Here is a 17,308-nt window from a genome sequence, read left to right as displayed (position 1 = left end):
AATGTGCCCGAAATAACATCAACTGAAACAATGGGGTTAGACTCTTAAAGGAGGGTTGTTTAAATAATTAAATACAATAATTATTAAAAAAAATATTTATTTTTGCAATAATAAAATAATTAAATAATTATTAAGATTAAGTTCAATGTAGAACAAAATGTTGAAATTGTTCTTTTGTCAGGGTTTAAGGTCTTTACTCTTTACTATATCATTTAAATAATAAAATAAAAATGTAATAATGTAATTCAAATAATAAAATACATTTTAAACTATTAAAGTTTAATTTAAATAAATAAGTTTATTTTATTATTAGATTATTAAAGTTAAATTTACATATTACAATATCTTGAAATAGTTCTTAGCCTTAGGATTTACGGCCTTTACGGTTTACTAAATAATTTAATTTAATAATGAAATAAAAACTGAAATAAGAAAAAAAGCCATGCAATTTAAATAATAAAAATAAACTTTACATTTAATTTTCATTAAATTATAATTTAAATAATAAAATAAAATGTTATTAAATTTTGTTAGATTATTAAAGTTCAATTTACAACAGTAGGCTGAAAAAAAGTTATTTGTGTTAGGGTTTAAGGTCTTTATGCTTTTACTAAATAATTAAATTGTAATTTATTAATAAAATAAGAAAAATAAAGAATAATTTAATTAGAATAATAAAATCAACTTTAAATGGAATTAAATTTATTAAAATTTAATTAACAACATTAATGGTTTTAGGTCTTTATTCCTGCTCTAAAAATTATTTTCTATATGGAATCTACAAAATACAGTTGCATTTAACATTAAGAAGTGTTCCGATACTATTTGGAACATTTTTCCTTATTTGAATTTACACCATTAAAAGTATACTAACATCATATGTTTTTGTACAAAGGTATATTACATTATAAGTGCTACAGAATAATATCTGTTCAGCCCACATCACCATCCCTAAAGTAAAAAAACACCATGCAAGCACAAAACATTTCAAACACACAGATTTAAGTTACTCACTCCTTTGTCTCCAGTTGTGGTTAGCTCTCCCCGTCTCTCTTGTCATCTCACCGAAGCTGACGCAGCAATGGGTCCTAGATCCAAGACCTGGCCTTATTATTACTGACAGGCTGGCTAATCAGGTTACTGAGACCCTCACACAGGATGGTGGGGTTGGTTTCTCATTGTATATGATGCAAGTAGTAGGGCCATCCTCTGAGAAACTTTGATCTGAAATAACAGCACTGTGTTACAATTATGCATCTAAATCCAGCGCACATTATACACATTAAAAAACAACGAGGTTAGACTCTTAAAGAAGGGTCATTTAAATAACTAAATACAACAAATAATTAAAACAATTACATAAAATAATTTAAAACAATTGTATTAAAATAATTACATCAAAATATTTTAAATAATTTTATATAACATAATTAAAACAATTAAATAAAATAACTTAAAATAATGCAATTAAATTTCCAATATGCACTGGAAATTTACTCTAGAAACAATTGGTTAAAGGAGGATTTATTAAATAAATAAATACAATAATTAATTCATCAAATAATTAATTAAACAATTAAATAATATAAATGAATAATAAGAATAATTTATTTTAATAATTTTATTTTATTGATTAATTATATAATTCATTTTAAAAATTAATAATTTACTTTTATAATAATAAATAATAATTTAATTAAAATAATATACAATTATTTTAAATCATTTTATTTAAAATAACAATTAAAATCCAACGTGCAGTGGATTTCTTACCTGCATAACTGGAAAACAGTGCTGTTATTTTAGTTAAGAGTTTATATATAAATATACACTGTTGTACAGAATAAGGGCTAGCAAATCATTACTATGGTACTGCCACAGTACTTTAGTAAGGGTACACAACTTTATTAGTAATTCAATGTTTACTGAGTAAGTGCCATGGCAATACAATAGCTTGTTGGTCATATGCTGGACATACCATGCGAATACAACGGTAAATGAACTAGGTAATCATTCAGCATCGTTGTATATGTGTCAAAGTACCATGGTATATTACCTTATTTGCTACTATGGGAGTATAGTATCATTGGGTCTACTGGTTTGTATGAATGCTCCGGATTAAGACACGCCGCAGACACACCCTGCGTCCCAATATTCATATATCCATCCTAAACAGTATATGAGATTAGAATAAGTGTGTCCCAAAACACAGTATGTTGAAAAGAGTATGCCAAAAGTCCCCGGATGGTCTACTATTTCAGGTCGATTTTTGAAGTGTGCATCCGTGCACACTCTAATGGCTAATATTACCCACAATCCATTGCGATTTGACGAATGATTCGGTTGAGAATTACAAACACGAATAAAAGGCATTAAAAAAAACTACGAACATGGAAAAGTAGAGATGTTTAGATAAAGGGGTTTGAGTTTTTAATAATCAACATTTAACCTGGGGATAAAAATATTTATTTAATGTTATCTGTGTTATATTTTATCTGCAATAGCAATGTGAACTTTTATAAATATACATTTGTTCGCTAACTTTTAAATGCATCATTATGCAGAAAATATGAGCAGAGTTCTCGGCATGCTCGCAGACCAACGTGCTACTTCTTTTTCTCTCCAGTATGGCAGGAAGTTAAATGAAATGAAATGTGGAGGATGATAACTGTGACAAGATGATTGACAGGCCAGTTTACAGTGACAGGGTGCGTCGACAATTAAAGACACAATTGTATGACGTTATAGTATGTCCCAAAGCTTGCCTACTCTTCTACTACACACTCAAAGTGTGTACTTTTTCGTCACCTAATGAGTATATACTTTAAGGGCGTAGTATAAGTAGGCATATTGGGACGCAGCAACAGTCGAATAGCAACAGCTGACGTTCTCCCGCACCATAGTTACGTCGTGCGTGAAGCCCCGCCCCACCCCGCCCGCAGCCATGCGTACTGAGCTTGTTATCGGGTCGCTTGTTATGACTGGAGAAGGCCTCGGACTCAATTAAAATTTATCCCCGGGACAGCCGCATGCTCATGGAGGGCATGGACATAGACCTGGATCCGGAGCTCATGCAAAAATTCAGCTGCATGGGCACCACGGATAAAGATGTCCTCATCTCGGAGTTCCAGAGGCTGCTGGGCTTTCAGCTGAACCCGGCTGGCTGCGCCTTCTTCCTGGACATGACCAACTGGTGAGTCCGGGGACTCGGCCGCGGCCTACTCCTGAACTAAACATAAAGAGTTGCCCACTGCGATTTCTTGCTTCAAAATATCTTGCATGTCAAAAATAGCATCGCTAGAACAGCTGTCATGAGCCCAATGGAGTTTAAATGGATCTGAAGCGAAAAACACAACTAGCTAATAATGGCTAATCGACTGTTTACATAGACAGCCACTGTAACGTTTCGGCTCATGTGACCTACAGTAGTAATATTTTAGACATTTAAGCTCTTAAAACAATAAATGTACATTTTCTAAAACATGTTCTTAAACAACTGGATTTGTCTCATTTATGTCAGTTGACAAAACATGTAACGTTAGCCTGTTTGTGCTAGTGACTCGCTACAGTAGTGGTTGTGTTTCAAAACCTTTCACGTGCCCTATCTAAGCAGCATTTTGGGGGGTTTCTGACTCGATATGCTGCTGACTAGGATTGTGCATTTATGGTGTCTAGGTAGGGGCTCGCAAATGTTTTGAGACACAGACATTGTCCAATGTTGTTCAGTCACGACCCTTCAAAAATACAATTTTAACTAACGACAGAATTAGATTAGTTTTTATTTGTAATAAGCAGCATACTTAGTGTCTATACATTGTTTTTTTTATTTGGTGTTTGACGTGAGGACTGGTGTAAAGTTTCTTTAGAGTTACGTAATGCACGAGTGTACTTTCATCTGAGGTGTTACACACAGTCCCACACAAGTCTATCCCTCCCTTCTTTTGTTTTGAACATGACTTTAATTTCTGGGCTGTTTATTTGCTAAATGTCTTTCAATCCATGTTTTTGTTGGAATTAACTTAAAATATTTTAAACTCATTTCAAACTTATTTTTCAACCATTTCAAATGTACTGTTTTTATTGTGCGTGTGTATATATATATATATATGTATGTGTGTGTATATATATATATGTATATATATGTATATATATGTATATATGTATGTATATGTATATATGTATATATGTATATGTATGTACGTATGTATGTACGTATGTATGTATGTATGTATGTATGTATACACACACAAATAAACATGATTTTTGTTAAATGAAATGTATGTATGTGTATGTATATATATATATGTCTATATATATATGTCTATGTGTATGTATGTATGTATGTATGTATATGTGTGCGTGTGTGTGAGAGAGTTATTAATATTGTCTATTTATTTAATATTTAATATTTAATATTGTCTATTTATTTATGGGCATAATATGAACTGTTTATAGGTTATATATGTCAAAAAAAAAGTGAGTATATAAGTGGTATTGTGATGCATTGTGGTACTTTTAAGATTTTGGGATTGACACGAGCTGTATGTCACGCTTCTTCCAAGTTCCTAGTTCAGCTTTATAATTTACCTTCTATTGTACATCATGAATCTTGTTGGCTCTGTGACGAATTGCTTATGTTCCTCTATTGTAATTCACTGGATAAAGTTTGCTAAATGCATAAATGTAAGTTACATTTTTGTTGGGATCAATCTCATATTAACTATTGGCTGATGATTAACCTGCTTTTCATACATTTAATTAATGCATGTTGTTTTGCTCTTGGCAATTACATTGTCTCTGAATCTCCAGTGTTGATCTGCCTGTATCCGTGTCTTATCAGGAACCTGCAAGCAGCTATTGGAGCGTATTATGACTTTGAGAGTCCAAACATCAACACGCCGTCAATGTCTTTTGTGGAAGATGTGACGATTGGAGAGGGGGAGTCTGTTCCCCCCGACACACAGTTCACAAAGACGTGGAGGATACAGAACACGGGTGAATGTTTTCTCGCTCTGGTTGTAAATATGAAAAGGCTGATGCTCTAACAGATTGTAATTAAAACTACATTGTGGAATCTCTTGGGATGACTTAAATGTTTTGTCTTATGTATTCAGGAGTCATTTTGAACTGTAATAAACCTAGTTTAACTTATATTTATTTATTATTAGCAGTCTTTTATTTCATACTTGTTTCATGTTCATGTTTGTTAATTTGATAGTTTCTCTTATATTATGTTATATTTCCTAAAACTAACTGATATCAGAATATCAATAATAGTTTTGCTTCTTTTAAGGATTGATGATCTAGCCACATCACGTTTAATCCTTTGTTTTGTCAAACTTTAATGTTGTTCCTGTCTTCGTTGCAGGTGCAGAGTCGTGGCCCCCGGGTGTGTGTCTGAAGTATGTTGGCGGGGATCAGTTTGGTCATGTGAACATGGTGATGGTGCGGTCCCTGGACCCACAGGAGATCTCAGACGTGAGCGTGCAGATGCGCAGTCCAGCTGTTCCTGGCATGTACCAGGGCCAGTGGAGAATGTGCACTGCCACTGGACTCTTCTACGGAGGTGAGACGCAAACGATAAAGTAACAGTCAATGTTTTCAAGATATTAGGCTATGAAACAACTATTCAAAAGGAATAATAGAAAAAATAGCTGAAAATGTACCTACGCTTAAATTCATCCAAGATGTAGATGAGTTTTTTTTTTCTTCATCAGAGCAGATTTGAAGAAATGTAGCATTACATCATTTGCTCACCAATGGATGCTCTGCAGTGAATGGGTGCCGTCAGAATGAGAGTCCAAACAGCTGATAAAAACATCACAATAATCCACAAGTAATCCACACCACTCCAGTCCATCAGTTAACATCTTGTGACGTGAAAGGTTGTTTGTTTGCAATAAACAAATCCATAACTTCAACTTTTTTTTAAACTGTTTACTTTGAGTCCATAATCCTTAAAGTTGCTTTCTCCAGTGAAAAAGTTGTCTCGTCTGAATCAGGCGAGAAATATGCACAGATCAAGCACCATTTTCAAGCGAAAACAGTCCAAAACTGTTCTAAACAAATATGTCTGTGTATTTCGATTTGAGGAGACAACAGGGGATGAACTTTTTCACTGGAGGAAGTGTTATTATGGATTATCGACACAAATTTATCCAGAAGCAATGGTTTAAAGTTAAAACGCCATGATGGGTTTGTTTCTTACAAAGATGCAGCTTTTCATCTCACACAGCATTAAGTGATGGACTGTGGATTGTAGTGATGTTTTTTTTCTTTCTGACGGCACCCATTCACTGCAGAGGATCTATTAGTGAGCTAGTGATGCAATGCTACATTTCTGCAACTCTGGTCCGATGAAAAATTGAGTAAAAATTAAGCAAATTTAACTATTAGTTAAAAAAAAGATTAATATGCAAAACATTATGCAATGACAAACATTTTAAAGCAATAGTTAACTCAAAAATGAAAACTGTGTTCATTTACACACCCTCAAGTTGATCCAACCACATATAATTTTCTTTCTGCATACTAAAAATAGTACAGTCAGTATGGTAGTATGCCATTCAGAGCAGTAGTGCTGCATGTTCTGAGTACTACAACCAACTTTGGTGAATGGAGGACATGTGGCTCACCTCATTCCACTTGATATGCAGATGTGATCTGGGTGATCCTGAGTGTGGAAGAGGGAGGCCTGCTGGGCGTCACACAGCAGTTATCCTCCTTCGAGACAGAGTTCAACACGCAGCCACACCGCAGTCTGGAGGGAGACTTCAACCCTTTCGCCTCACCACAGAAGAACAAGCAGGACACCAATGAGGATCATCTAAAAGACCCCGGGGGCCACTGGGAGGCCCCTCTGGACTCCATTCAGCAAGATCAAAATGGACTCAATCACAGCTCTGTAAATATTACACCAAATGGTCTCCAAAACAACTTTTCAGTAGTGACTTACAGCCAGGTATGTATGCGATTTGGAGAATTTCATTGAGTTGAAAGAAGATTAACATGATAATAACTACTTACTGACCCTTAACTTTTGAATGGTGGTGTTGTATATCTGTGACAAAATCTTCACAGATATATTTCGAATATTCAGTATCACCCAGCTGTAGGCGTAAGTTGTATGTTAGAATAATGAACAATTATGACTACTGTTCACTAATGGGACAAGTCCAGTTCTGTGATCCTAATTCAAATGTTCTTGATTGAGGGGCTTTTTCCAAAGGTAAGGGACGAGGTTAAGCCAAGATGGGTTCAGAAAACCAAGATGAAACACTCAGCAGGTCTCAAAATCTTGCTTTTATGCCAGAAGTCAACTCTGGAAACTTCTCAATGTGCTGACTGCCGTATGATCTGTTAGCACAGAAGGTCATGTAACAACAGCGCGTCACCTTTTTTTTTCTCTCTGCCCTGTTTTGTGACATTTGACCAAAGAAAAGCACATTGTGATAATTCACCGTGTTGGGTTACACCTTTCCTCATTCCGCACATGTGATACAGCTAAAACAGTTTCAGCCTTCTGATGATTCAATAAATGTCTAGATTCTGTATATAACAGCTCTAAAATATCTTATAAAAGTTTTTATTTATTAATTTTTTTTATTTATTTTTTTTACATTATTTTGACTCGGAACAGCCATTGTCTTTAAGCATATGCAACGTTTAATGTAATAACTTGAATTTACTGTTTTAGTTTTCTTTTATATGCACCAATATAACAGTACATGGTAATAAATAGCAATATTCATTTTATTATATAATTAAGTGATGAATTCCACAACATTTTTGAGTGATTATGCAAAAACAATTCTTAATGATTGATTGATTGATTGATTGAAATAGACTAGTTATAGTTCCTAGATAGTTCCTAAACCCAACCAACAGCATTTTCTTGTATGTTTTCCATGGAATACTGGAAAAACCTGTACTGAATTTCCATGCAGATAGACAAAACGAGCTGATTGGCTCATTTAGCACTATAAAGTTTTCAGCATCGGGAGGTGTGGGCTTCAGCCATTTCATAGTCTTCATACCAACAATATTGTTTTCAGACACACTTAAAGGTCTTTAAAAACATCAAAATAACTTTTTTTATTTTAATTTTTTTTTTACCCAATTTCTGAACGACCTTGTAAAATAAAACCATTAAAGCAGTGAGACTAAGCATTAGTCACATACAGTAGTTTGTGATGTTGCTTATTTCAATGAATATTATAACTCAGAAATTATATTTTTCATGCATCAAAATAGTTAAAGGAATAGATCATACAAAAATGAAAATTTGCTAAATATTTACTCATCCTCAGGCCATCCAAAATGTAGATGAGTTTGCTTTTTTCATTGGAACAGATTTGAAGAAATGTAGCATTACTTCTCTTGCTCACCAATGGAACCTCTGCATTGAATGGGTGCCGTCAAAATGAGACCCCAAAAAGCTGATAAAAACATCACAACAATCCAAAAGTAATCCACACTACTCCAGTCCATCAGTTAACATCTTGTGAAGTGAAAAAATTGTGTTTGTAAGAAACAAATCCATCCAACACCAAGGTTTTTTAACTTTAAACCATTGCCTCTGGCCAAAATACGAGTCCATAATCGATAATATCGCTTACGTCATTCACTGCAGAGGATCCACTGGTGAGGAAGTGATGAAATGCTAAATATGATATTGAGATGTATATGTCAAAAGGCTGAAAAATAATGAAAGGCATTTTATCTCCTATGTAGAAGTTTGTCGTTCTGAATTTGGCTTTGATGTGTTCATGTTAACTTCAGGGTTTTCATCTGTGAATGTCAATCTAGAGGCTGTTTAAAATGCCCTTAATGGGGTTAAACTTTGCCTCTCAGCCACAAGATGGAGTTCCATGCAAGCATGTGAGCTGATGCAGAAATGTTATTAACCGGTTAAAGAAGTCAGTGATGAAATCTCAGATTGCTGACTGTAAACCCATAGCATACATATATTCCTAGTGTAACGTAATGTTAGAGAATATTTTCTTTAACAATACCTGCAGGCACTGAAGGAGGGACTTGAGCCAGAGACTTAGAGATCTTTTTATTAAGGCTGTAAGCAATCACTTAAAAAAGTTTTGAACTGTCAAGCACCATGTATGTTTTCTTCAGAAAATGTATTTACAAATGGTCTTTGACATTAGAGTTTTATGTCATTGTTTCTGTTTCTTCCCAGGGCATTAATGGACCCTTCCCGTTCGGACAGTCTTAAGATACAGAAACCACCCGGTAGCTCATCAGAGCTGCTGCTTTTGCCCTTTTCTAGGGTTCAGTGAGAGGAGGAAGAGATTTACTCTAAAGACTTGGTGACCCTCCCTCTCCCCCGACGCATCACAACATCACATAAACGTGTGGACAAATCTGTTTGGCTCCAAATCAATATTGAACCAACACCTGAGTTACGCATGTGTGAATGCTAGATTTAGATGAGTGCTAGAAATTCTAAAGAGATATAATGAAAAATACACCATTTTTTGATCCGTATTGTCACATTACAGCAGGAAATTCAGATGCGTGAGTGAGTGCACAAATACACAAGAGAAACAGAGGCAAGACCAGTAGATGTACGAGAACATGTCTGAGTCATGTTTCACACCAAAATCAATAGGAAAGCATAAGAAATGTATGTTTTGCGTAAAGAAAATATAGCATGTTTTTAGGACTTTTAAGATATATTTTGCCTCATGGCACATTTTTCCTCTTAATGTTTTTATTTTTTTTTTTTTTTTTTTTTTATTGGTTATTCCAATTATTCTCACATTGTTTACATTTTTGTATAAAATTTTACAATTGCACTAATTTTTTTATAAGCTTAATTTAAATGCACCCAATTAATGTATGGCAAAAAAATGTATTATTTTTGCATTGCATCAAATGATTAATGACCATGAAAATGTCACAACGAAGAAAATCTTCGTCCTAAAAACAGGCTTACTTTTCTTTAAGCAAAGTATAATTTTTCCTTTCTTCCTTTTGGTTTTGCGGTGAAATATGACTGGGGTTTATTCTTGACAGGATTTGTGGTAGTCACCTCAATATGTGTGCAACTGAGTGTTTCAGCCATGCACAAAAGCCATCAACAAAGAATTAATGCCTGTCAAGTAGTTTTATAATTTTTCATCTATGTTCTCGGACTTTTTCTTTGTAAACTGAACCGTTTTGAGAAAAAAGGTCAGTGTGCCTACTTGGAGGTTAAATGGTGTAATTGCTTTCATATGGTCCTTTGCCAGCCACTTGTAATTGTTTATTACAAAACTGTTCTCTGGATTCAGTTAAAAAGAAAAAAAGCCCAGCAACCTGTACAGCGTACATGAGCACATTATGTCTCATCATATTGAAGTATACATCTGTACTGCCACCACAGGTCGAGTCATAGCCGTCGTCAGAGATCTTGTTGCTGTTATCATATTTGTTTACATTGATGTTGTTCTGGAGTTCCAGAGTGCTGATGTTGGTTTTCCACTCGTAATGACTCAGTCCATCAGAGATGATAGCAAGCAGATGTGGCTTTGGTTCCCTTGTTTACTGACCTAAAAGTTCACAAGCACGTCACTGATAGATTTTCCAAATCATACATTTTTGTCATTCACCTAGACCTACGATGGTATTAAGCTGTTTTAAATGAGCTGAGGGTGTTTTAATGAGGGGAACGTGTGAGAATGAGTTAATTTTAGAGGAATATTTAGTCGATGCAAGTGGATGTCATCTGTGACAGAAAATAATTTGGATTTGTACCTCTCTACCTGAAAATGCATCGATATGTATGTGCCTACAGTTGAAGTCTGTGGCAAGTGCACTACTTCCATTGTAAAGGCATTTCCCTACACACTTTTTTTTTTTTCTTTTAACTTAATGAGAAACCAGTTGTTTTCTGTGGTAGCATTTGCATTTAGCTAAAAATATCCTTTTTAATTTGTATTCTTGAGTTGTTGCTAAACGTTGAAATGGCAGATTTCAAGCTGGAACGCTCCAAATAATATTTTAATGCATAAAGGAGTTTTGTGGAATTGATTTGGTTTAAATCGTGCCTCTGTGTTTGGTATGATGGAAAGCCTCTTGGATGTTTATATCTTGCTAAATATATCTGAAATGCTGTTTTACTCACCATTTTCTGTTTTGCTGCAATGGTTAGGCAATTTATAAGACATAAACAAAAAGCGTTAACAAGTCTCCTATAATGTTTTTCTCTATGGGTCTATTTACTGAGATAAACGTTAGGTCATGAAGATGAAAGCGTTTAAACAAATTAGCTGCTATCCTCAAGCAGTATGCAAATCAAGGAGCCCAAATTGACCTTCATGTCAAGGCAATAGAGATTAGTGTCATCATGTCTTGTTAAATTTAACACGTCAGGCAATTCTGTCTGTTTCCCCCAGTTCTATGCACCTGGAAAATTTCGCCATTAACGATACCAACATTGCGTCCAGTGTTTTAGAAATGCTGTGGCTTCAGTTTTACATTGCAAATGATCTATGCAGTGTTTTAAGGGACAGTCCCTTCCATATTCCAAAAAGTTGCACTCACAGTTGAAGCATAAAAGAAGTTAATGTTCTGACACTGGTCGCCGTTTTATGTTGCAGTTAGGACAGAAGTAAACTGACATTTCGCCTAGTGCTCGGCCCATAAACAGCTCATTGGATGATGCCATCTCTTCATCAGTCAGGTCTTCCTTTGAGCTGTTCTTAGTGAATGTCCTCATCCCAAGCGCTGCACACCTCACAGCCTCCTTCTGATTTATAATTACACTGTTGTTTTTTTTTGTTTGTTTGTTTTGTTTTTTGGTGTTGCTTATGCATGTGAGAAGTGTGATTGATTCATTATTGAATTATTGTCTTTTTTTTCCTGATTTCTTTCTTTTTTTTCTGTTAGATGTGATAGGTTTTTCTGCACCGTGTCCTGGTGTATGATTGAGTGGAGAGTTTGCATAGAGTCCTATGATAGCACAGTGAAAAAGAGAAAATATGAAAAGCCTTTTCCTGTATGTATAATTGAACATTTGTATGATTAAATTAACACTGAAACAAACAGTTCTGTCGTCTTCTGTTTTGCATGCAGCATACATGAGCAGTGTGATTTGTTAATGCAGTTCCCAGAGAAAATCATAAACATCTTGTCTTTTTATTTTTATTTTATTTTTTTACCTTTTACCTTGAAGCATGACCTTCAACATTTAAAGGAATATTTCACCCAAAAAAGAACATTTGCTAAAGATATACTAACTCTCTAGCCATTCAAGATGTAGACGAGTTTGTTTCTTCATGAGAACAGATTTGGAGAAATGTAGCATTCCATCACTTTCTCTCCAGTGGATCCTCTGCAGTGAATGGGTGCCGCCAGAATGAGAGTCCAAACAGCTGATAAAAACTGCAGAATTGTAAGAATCAAATCCATCAAGGCATTTTTAATTAAAACTCCTACTTCTGGCCAAAATAGCCTGAAATAATGCTTCTTCCAGTGTCTCCTGTTGTCCTCCCAAATCAAAATCAAAATTTATTACTTGTTTAGAACTGTGTTAGACAGTTTTGGCTTGTAAACAATGCTTAATTTGTGCATATTTCTCTCCTGAAACAAGTCAACTTTTTCACTGGAGGAAGCGATATTATTGAAATTATGGAATTAAATTTTTGCCTGAAGCAGTGGTTAAAACTTGTTATATTTTCACAAAGAAGTGAATTATCTTTTCACAAGGAAGTTAACTGATGGACTAGAGTGCTGTGGATTATTGTGATGTTTTTATCAGCTGTTTGGACCCTCATTCTGACGGCACCCATTCACTACAAAGAACTTAAGTTTTCATTCCAGAACTTAACAAGTTCTGGCCCCAAAAGTCTGAATGTCATTACCTGTGCTGAAATGCAGGATCTTTGTCTCTTCGGCTAGCTTCACTTTTTTCTTCAACATGTTTGGAGTCTCAGTGTCTTTTAATCGACTTAAATTCTGGTGATTTTCAGTGGAAATATAAAAGTCAGCTCTCCTCAGTTTCACCCAGGTGTCCTAGTAGAGAAACCACGTGTGTTGTTCATCACATTAACTATGGACATATTCAAACTAACTTTAACAACCACTGAGTCACAATACCGTAAAATCCATCAAACTTATTTTGTGAAGTATTTTGCTTAAAATGTGCTATTTAAAATAACCACTTGCGATATTTTGAAATGATAAACAGTGAGGTTCTGACATCTTCGACTGATTTTAACTCATTTAAAGTTTCTCCAGTAATACCAAATGAATGCAACTGAATTTCACTAGTGAAGAGTATATTTTTATGACCAAAACCGTCTATTTCTCATCGTAAGCTGAATTCCAGCACAACCCTGATGTTCTATGGCCCTTCAGGAAGAATATAACCTTGTTTAAACTAATTACACATAGATGGGATGTGTTGATCTGTGCTGAGGAGACCATATCTAGGCAAATATTTGCTCAGATCTCAGGTCTTGTGCAACTTGCCTTGGCACTATTATATTATTACCCACCTGACAAACATGTAAGATCATAGAAGGACCTTAAACAAATGCAAAGTATTTCCTCTTGGTTTGACAGCTGCTCTTCCCCAAAACTCGCAAGCACTTGTGTGGGCTGTGGGAGTTGAAGCGGCAGGCAAATTCTGTGGTATGGAGCTGATGTTAATGGGGTCTTGTATAAAAACACTGATTTAAGTCAAATGAGCCTTGAGCATTTTGTTTAACCATCAGCAAGTGTTTCCTGGTGTGGAAAAGTCTGAATAGTTTTTTATGCCATTTCTCTAACCCCCTTTATCCAATTTTTCCTGGTGTCACTAAAACCTCATGTACCAAGGCGACAACTGCAAACAAGGTAGTTTCAGAATACAGACTGCAGGGCACTGTCATTAGTGTATTTCACAAGAACAACTTACTTTACCACTGCAGGGTATATACCATCCAAGACTGTGCATTTTCATAATGCTTCTGTAGTGCGAGGGGTAAACACACAAATTTAGACTTGGTATTTACACAGTTGGGTGTAATAGTTTGTTGGTATGCTAAGTAAACCTGTCAGGCAGTTTCAAAGGGCAAATATCTTATTCCAAAGAGCTGATATGCTGTGTAGTGTATAGTGATGCAGAAAACGCTGATAAATCATACAAGCCAGGTGACTATTACGGTGATGGTCAGTTTAGTTGTTTACATGGTGGTTTGGGTTTCGTCAAGCAATTTAAAATGGTGTATGTGTGCAATAGCAGTTTGATCACACTGATATCAGCACTGGACTGTGACCATTTCTAACTGACTGCAAAGACTTTGCCATGGGCTGCCTGAGTGCAGGTCTATACCTACATTTTAAGATACCTATAGGTAGGATAAATACGGGTAAAACTGGAACCTTTATGGGGTTGTTTTTAAAATCATTCCATAGTAGTTTAGCATGAACTGCATACAAGAATGATGAACAATACACATCATCAATGCGGTAGGTCAATGCTTAAGTGTCCCACTTTACCTGTATAGACCATAGTATATAGACCATTGGATCACGTGTGCCTTAATAACCAATCACATTATAGCCTTGATGTCATAGAATTTCAGCCAAAGTTGTGGGACACTCATTTTCCGCCGTTTACTGATACCATAGGAATGAATGAGAAATGCTAATGTAAGCTGAATCCCACCTGTCGCAAAAAGTCAGTGACTTCTCTTATAAAACTGCATTTTTTTCAGTGTAAATTCTAAAAAGAGTTCAATCCAAAACTATTATTTAGTGTAAAACATGTTGAAGGCTGTTGCTTCATTAAATGATAGGGAGTTTCCTCTAAAAATCTGTTTATTCACCGTAGTGAAGCCTCTCCCCCATTGAAATCCATTTAAAAAAACGGCCTCTGGTCTCCTTTCCCATGTAGGATTGGCAACCAGAAGTGTTAGCATTAGCCATTTTTGGCTAAAGGTTGCAGGCTTGCCTTTTAGTGACTTCTAAATGCTATTCAATTCTCCATTTTGCCGCCAAACTATCGTGAACCATCACATTCGATAACCATAGCAATAGCGCTTAGAAGATCGACAAAAACATAATTAATTACATAATTTCTTATTTTTGTTAAATTTACATAGATTTAGATAGATTAGATTTACATAGACATATGTATATCACATACAAAACAGTGTGTTTTAATGCAAGATAGTTTTAAAGGGGTCATTGGATGCTACATGCACTTTTACAAGTTGTTTGGATTGGAATGTGTGTTGGCAGTGTGTGTACACAACCACCCTATAATGATAAAAATCTTTACCCCTTTCTCAAATCGAGCCGATCTCAGATGCCTGTCTTTGTGACATCACACAGACAGGAAAGAAACTTTAACCAAACTATGTTATAGACTTTTCATCAAGACCCTAAAGAACCTTAAAAACCTTAAACTCACTTTTTCTGTCGGTGAAGCTGGATCACGGATGATTCGAGTGAAGATAGACACATTTAGGTAGATCGGGGGAGCATTCCCTTCAGAAGCAAATGTAATCCACTGTGTCTTCAGTGGCTCAAATGTCGGGAATAATTGACGACTGATATGTTCATTATTACATGTCAACTTGTGGAAAATGGGCATCCGATGACCCCTTTAAAAGACTCTACAGTTTTACCTTACAAGTTTAACTGTTTTATGAACTTTTGTACTTCTAGAATAGAGTAATAAATACTCAATGACTGTATTTATGTTTTACGATAAAATGTCCGATAGAGATTACCATGGAAAGTGCTCTAGCGGTTACTGTTGCTATGGTTACTGTTGACAAACTGTTTGGCGCCAAATGATACGCGTTCTGACGTAGGCTACGTAATCTAACTTTTCAGTTTATTTCGCTATACTTGCAGCTCAAGTTTTTACATTTAGGCTAATCACTTCCAGATTGTGCCTCCTCACCTCAGGTGATCCTAGTATTGTGCATGACTCACGTAAGTATCTGTAGCAACACGTTTTAGTTTCGTTTAACCCTCTACCTAGGTAACATTTATAATTATATGCTATTTTAATTGGGCAGGCTAATGTGTTTGCATTTTCAATCCACTATTATAATTTGCGTAGTTATAGTAAACACATGCAAAAGTCCTTGTATGCTAGTGACAACATCTGCACAATGTTTAATAATCATGAAGTTTCTTGCCTTTTTAAACTAACTGAATGCTCTGATGAGGGCAAGGATGATCAAGCACATTAAAAACTAGGAAATTGTTTAATCATGCCTATAATTTTTTTGTTAACATTAATGTTTAATCCTGAAATCAATGTAGAAATCCAGGAAAACCAAGGAAGGAAACTAATTAAAAGAAAACTAGACTGGTACCTGTTAAAGTTCACAGTCAAGTCTTACCCTGATGTTTATCAATATATACTGTAATTTGTTTTTGGAAATCTGCCCATAAAGTGAATTCTAATGAAATACTAGGTTTAATTTAAATGGAAAAAAAAACAAATGTACACAACTGTTTTTTAGCGTTTTCAACATTCTTGAAATTATTTGTCCTCCTCACATTTTAATTGTATAGTCATTGTCACATTTTGAGAGTTTAGTCATTACAAAATGTCTTACAGCACTTATTGCCTTACAGAAGTTTTAGTGGGAAAAATCCAGAATAAATGCCACAACAGATACTCTTCATTACTTGCAGTAGAACTTTCTCAATTTTCTTTAAGCTTCTTCACTTCACTAGAATATAAACTATTGTCATTACTAACTTGCACATTGCACAACGTCACTAGAGCATTTTGTTCTTCTCATAACATCTTTGGTTTGCTAATTTTAGGTTTTAAAGAATATTTATACTCATGAACACTTCCTAATTGACAGCCTTTTAGGAGGGTACATCTACACATGAATAAACTTATGCCCAAAAGGCACTATTCCTAATTCTTTCAACATCCATCATGGAGAAGGCTGATGGATTATGGATTGAACCCAACTCAAACTCTGGGTTTCATGTGCACAGTCTCTTTCACAATGAGCCATTGACAGCATCAAGTGAGTTCTAGGTGTGCACGTTCTGACAAATGGCTCAACTGAACTTCATCATAAACGGACACCTTTGGCAGTAAACTTTCTGTCCATAAATGGGTATATTGTGCATGAGAAAGTTGTTTCAAAGTAAGATGGTGAAAAGAGTGCATCTTAAACCTGTGTTCTTTCTAACTGCCATGCAAATGAACCCCCTCTGGGAAATGTGTTAGACAAACAAAAATACAGAGAAGGAGCGCAAAGTAAACCTTTGTTTGGAGCAAGACATTCCACAGCTTATCTTAGCAGTTGTCACTCTTTATAGTCTGGAAATAACATTTAAA

The 17,308-nt window shown here is 35.2% G+C and overlaps 1 protein-coding gene across 1 annotated transcript; it reads left to right on the top strand.

The window, feature by feature from the left end:
* The first annotated feature begins 2,927 nt into the window (after positions 1-2,927).
* LOC109072320 (protein ILRUN-like) lies at positions 2,928-12,042 on the top strand. Its single transcript, XM_019088572.2, has 5 exons — positions 2,928-3,193; positions 4,841-4,995; positions 5,369-5,566; positions 6,657-6,961; positions 9,194-12,042. Exons 1-5 carry the CDS (start codon positions 3,030-3,032, stop codon positions 9,227-9,229), a joined length of 858 nt encoding a protein of 285 aa, XP_018944117.1. The 5' UTR covers positions 2,928-3,029; the 3' UTR covers positions 9,230-12,042.
* Positions 12,043-17,308: the final 5,266 nt, after the last annotated feature.

Source organism: Cyprinus carpio, chromosome A6 (genome assembly GCF_018340385.1).
Source record: "Cyprinus carpio isolate SPL01 chromosome A6, ASM1834038v1, whole genome shotgun sequence".
In the NCBI taxonomy this organism is placed as follows: Eukaryota; Metazoa; Chordata; class Actinopteri; order Cypriniformes; family Cyprinidae; genus Cyprinus; species Cyprinus carpio.
The sequence above is the reverse complement of the archived record's forward strand: the minus strand, read 5'-3'. Positions and strand labels throughout refer to the sequence as shown.

What these genes read in the sequence shown, in the direction of transcription:
- LOC109072320 (XM_019088572.2), top strand. Translation starts at nt 3,030, where the DNA reads ATGCTCATGGAGGGCATGGACATAGACCTGGATCCGGAGCTCATGCAA. An exon ending in TTCCTGGACATGACCAACTG is followed by an intron (nt 3,194 to 4,840) that starts GTGAGTCCGGGG and finishes GTGTCTTATCAG; the next exon opens with GAACCTGCAAGCAGCTATTG. An exon ending in CACTGGACTCTTCTACGGAG is followed by an intron (nt 5,567 to 6,656) that starts GTGAGACGCAAA and finishes CTTGATATGCAG; the next exon opens with ATGTGATCTGGGTGATCCTG.